Genomic DNA, 3,752 nt, shown 5'->3' with positions numbered 1-3,752 from the left:
AGTTAAGGCATTGCGCCTTAATACCCTCCGTTTCTAAAAATATCTTTTTAGAGATTTTTATATGAACTACGTACGGATGTACATAGACGTATTTTAGAATGTAGATTCACTCATTTTACTTTGTATGTAGTCCATATAGAACTTTTTTTAAATAAATTTAGAAACGGAGGAAGTACTATATAAGATTAGGTCCTCGAGTCAGAGACTCAAAGTGCAGCATCACACTCTACCACACTGCGCCTTAGCTCAACACACGAGACCTCTCCATGGAGCAGTGGGCGTACTACCTCTGCCTTCTCTTGGCTCTCCTCCTTCCTCTCCTTCTCTTCAAGCTCAACAGGAAACACAGCGGCGGCAATAGCGGCGTGCGTCTGCCACCCGGTCCGTGGCGGCTACCGGTCATCGGCAGTCTTCATCACCTCGCCGGCAACCCGCTCATGCATCGTGTCATGGCTGACCTCGCTCACCGGCTCGACGCACCTCTCATGTACCTCAAGCTCGGCAAGGTGCCGGTGATGGTGGCCACGTCCGCGGAGGCTGCCCGCGAGATCATGCGGACCCACGACGTCGTCTTTGCTACGCGGCCGTGCAGCCCCACGTTGAAGATCATGAACTCCGAAGGGCTGGTATTCGCTCCCTATGGCGCCTTGTGGCGGCAGCTTCGCAAGATTTGCATCCCGGAGCTTCTCAGTATGCGCCGCGTGCAGTCATTCCGCCACATCCGGGAGGATGAGGTCTTCCGACTCGTGGCCGCCGTCGCGGCAGTGCCGCCCATGAAGCTCGTGAACGTGAGTGAGCGAATTGCCATCCTCATCAACGATTCCGCAGTACGCGCCATGATCGGGGAAAGATTCAGGAGGCGTGAGGAGTTCTTGCAGACACTCGAGGATGGTGTCAAGATCGCCAGCGGGTTCAGCCTTGGCGATCTGTTCCCGTCATCGTGGCTCGCAAGATTCATCAGCGGCACGACACGGCGGGCCGAGGAGTTCCACCAGAAGAGCTTCGAGCTCATGGAGTACGCGATCAAGCAACACGAGGAGCAGAGGGCAACCACCGCCTCGGCGAGCGGTGCCGTGGAGGAAGGAGAGGACCTAGTCGACGTGCTCTTGAGGATACGCAAGCAAGGTGGCCTCGACGTGCCCCTTACCATGGGAATGATCAAAGCAGTTATACTTGTAAGTGCAACAATTTCTTAGCTTCTGCCTTCCCTCTTCTAGTAGTTATACTTTGGCCACAGAGTTCCGTCAGAAATATGCCATATTTTTTAAAATTAGAATGATTTGGAGATTAATCACGAGTCACCACGCGACCTCGCAGTTGACACAGTATTACACAAAACTAATTATACATTTTTTGATAGTTCATTTCGTGATTGATTCTATTTATTATCAATATGTTGTTGTCAATGTTAAAATTGTTTCATAATTTGAGTCAAACCAAAAAAAATGACCAACATATAATAAAAAAGTTCAAGTATTTAAAAATGATGGAGTAGTTACAGCAAAACAAAAGGGTCAAGTATTTCAAAAGGAGAGAGTAGCTAGCAAGACACAAGTGTCTCTTAATTCATTTTGTTTTTTCTTGAGTTCACACAGAATCGAAGAATTGTTATATGTTATAGTCGCTATTATTCGAGGATTTGCTACTGGATATCTCACTGCATATGGGTGACAATCCAAAACTGCCTAGAATACGTAACAATTCCAAATTTCATCAAATCGGTAAATTGCAGGATCTGTTTGGTGCTGGAAGCGAGACATCAGCAATCACTCTTCAATGGGCCATGTCAGAGCTCATGAGGTCCCCAAATGTGATGCGGAAGACACAAGCCGAAGTACGCAAGAACCTGCAACAAAAGCTGAAGGTGACCGAGGATGACTTGATCAATCTCAAGTACCTCAGACTCGTCATCAAGGAGACAATGAGGCTTCATCCAGCTGCACCATTGCTTCTCCCTAGGGAGGCAAGTGAGCCTTGCAAAATCCTGGGGTATGATGTCCCCAAGGGCACCACGATGTTGGTGAACGTATGGGCAATCGGAAGAGACCCTAGGCACTGGGAAGACCCCGAGGAGTTCAAACCAGAGAGATTTGAATCTGGCATGGTTGATTTCAAAGGAACAGACTTTGAGTACATACCATTTGGAGCAGGTCGAAGGATGTGCCCTGGAATGATGTTTGCGCAGGCTAGCATCGAGATTGTACTGGCCGCACTTCTCTACCACTTCGACTGGGAGCTCCCAGGAGGGGTGAGACCAGATGAGCTGGACATGACAGAGGAGATGGGCCTCACCGTCCGACGGAAGAATAACCTGTACCTGCACGCTGTGGTTCGTGTGCCCCCGGTTTAATTTGCACTTGGATTGATATGTGAGAATCCTAAGTATGAGTGCCTTCTATTTCTTTGTCTAGTGCGAAGACTTGTTAAGAAGTATTGTTAATTACTACATCGCTGCAAGTTAAGCTTTGAGTTATGTGTCGAAGTATGTGTGTGACTAGTATAATTTTTCCTATGAAGCGGAGTGAACATGCCTCTTCTTTTTTCCTCAATAAAGAACTGTGAGGTGTTTGCTTCATAATATCTGTATAGGCTATTTAAAAAAGAGTAGCGTTCTTTTTCCTGCTAGCGGAGCGCTTCGTTAATCAGTTCTCCCATCACCCATGACGTTCTTTCACCGATTTATTTCCGTCCAACTGGTTTTTAGTATCGCCACAAAATTTTTATTTTTGCACTTTCCCTGTACTCGAATTAATCAACTTAATCTGCTTACCTTCTGCACCAAGTCCACCTTAACTTACTTACAACATTTATTTACACAATCACCTGCAGGATTTGATAAACATTTATTTACACAAACACTAGCAGGGTTTGTTGAATATTTGTTTACACAATTAAAATGAGTAGCTAAATTATGAGTTAATGTACTAAAATATTTATATTCTGTTGCAATGCACGGGCATTATCCTATTAAATAGTGAAATGGATTTAGAAACACATATTTATCATCGCCTAAAAATTGAGAAAGTTTTTTTTTTGTTTTGAACTCTTACATCTTTTCTTTGAGCAATGTTTTTTGTCAGGGTTGCTATTGGGTTGTTTTGTTACTCTGTTTCTTTCTTCATTTTTTTGTATAAATGAACATTTTTATATTGAGCAATGGAAATTTTTACAATATGTAATGAAACTTTTTACAAACACATGATGAGCACTTTCCAAATATGTGATGAACAATTTTCAAATACGCGATGATCATTTTAAGACGCACGAACAATTTTACCACACGTGATGAGCATTTTACAGATACTTGATGATTTTTTTTTCAAATACGTGATGAATATATTTTTCAAATATGCGGCGAACATTTTATGAGCATTTATTACTATCTACAATATAGTTTTTCCAGAAGAACTACTCAATTTTCCATTTAGTTCGAGAGAGGCTCCTATTGGACGCTCGCTGCTTCCAATAGAGTGTGCGAGGCACATAACGATTCCCGAGTAGGCCGGCCCTTTGGAAGGCAAAGTAGTAGAAGCGCATGGGGACTGTAGCATGGTTCAAACTTTTTGAAACCAGTGAACATTATTTGAAAACACATTTTTTCAAATGCAAACATTTTTCAAAATTTCAATCTTTTTTGGAAAAGGTGACTTTTTTTAAATTCCGAACATCTCTTGACAATTGTGATCAACTTTCAAAATTTCTGAACATTTCTGGAAAAAACTCAAATATTTTTTGGAAATTACGAAGATGAG

General features: G+C 43.1%; 1 protein-coding gene across 1 annotated transcript; it reads left to right on the top strand.

The window, feature by feature from the left end:
* The first annotated feature begins 258 nt into the window (after positions 1–258).
* LOC123088376 (desmethyl-deoxy-podophyllotoxin synthase-like) lies at positions 259–2,448 on the top strand. The gene is made up of 2 exons (XM_044510573.1): positions 259–1,175; positions 1,733–2,448. Exons 1-2 carry the CDS (start codon positions 267–269, stop codon positions 2,348–2,350), a joined length of 1,527 nt encoding a protein of 508 aa, XP_044366508.1. The 5' UTR covers positions 259–266; the 3' UTR covers positions 2,351–2,448.
* The last annotated feature ends 1,304 nt before the right edge of the window (positions 2,449–3,752 follow it).

Source organism: Triticum aestivum, chromosome 4A (genome assembly GCF_018294505.1).
Source record: "Triticum aestivum cultivar Chinese Spring chromosome 4A, IWGSC CS RefSeq v2.1, whole genome shotgun sequence".
NCBI lineage: Eukaryota > Viridiplantae > Streptophyta > Magnoliopsida > Poales > Poaceae > Triticum > Triticum aestivum.
The sequence above is the reverse complement of the archived record's forward strand: the minus strand, read 5'-3'. Positions and strand labels throughout refer to the sequence as shown.

Excerpts from the sequence above, each read along its gene's own strand:
- LOC123088376 (XM_044510573.1), top strand. The coding sequence starts at position 267 with ATGGAGCAGTGGGCGTACTACCTCTGCCTTCTCTTGGCTCTCCTCCTT. Across the intron at positions 1,176-1,732 it reads TGATCAAAGCAGTTATACTT|GATCTGTTTGGTGCTGGAAG; the intron begins GTAAGTGCAACA and ends GGTAAATTGCAG.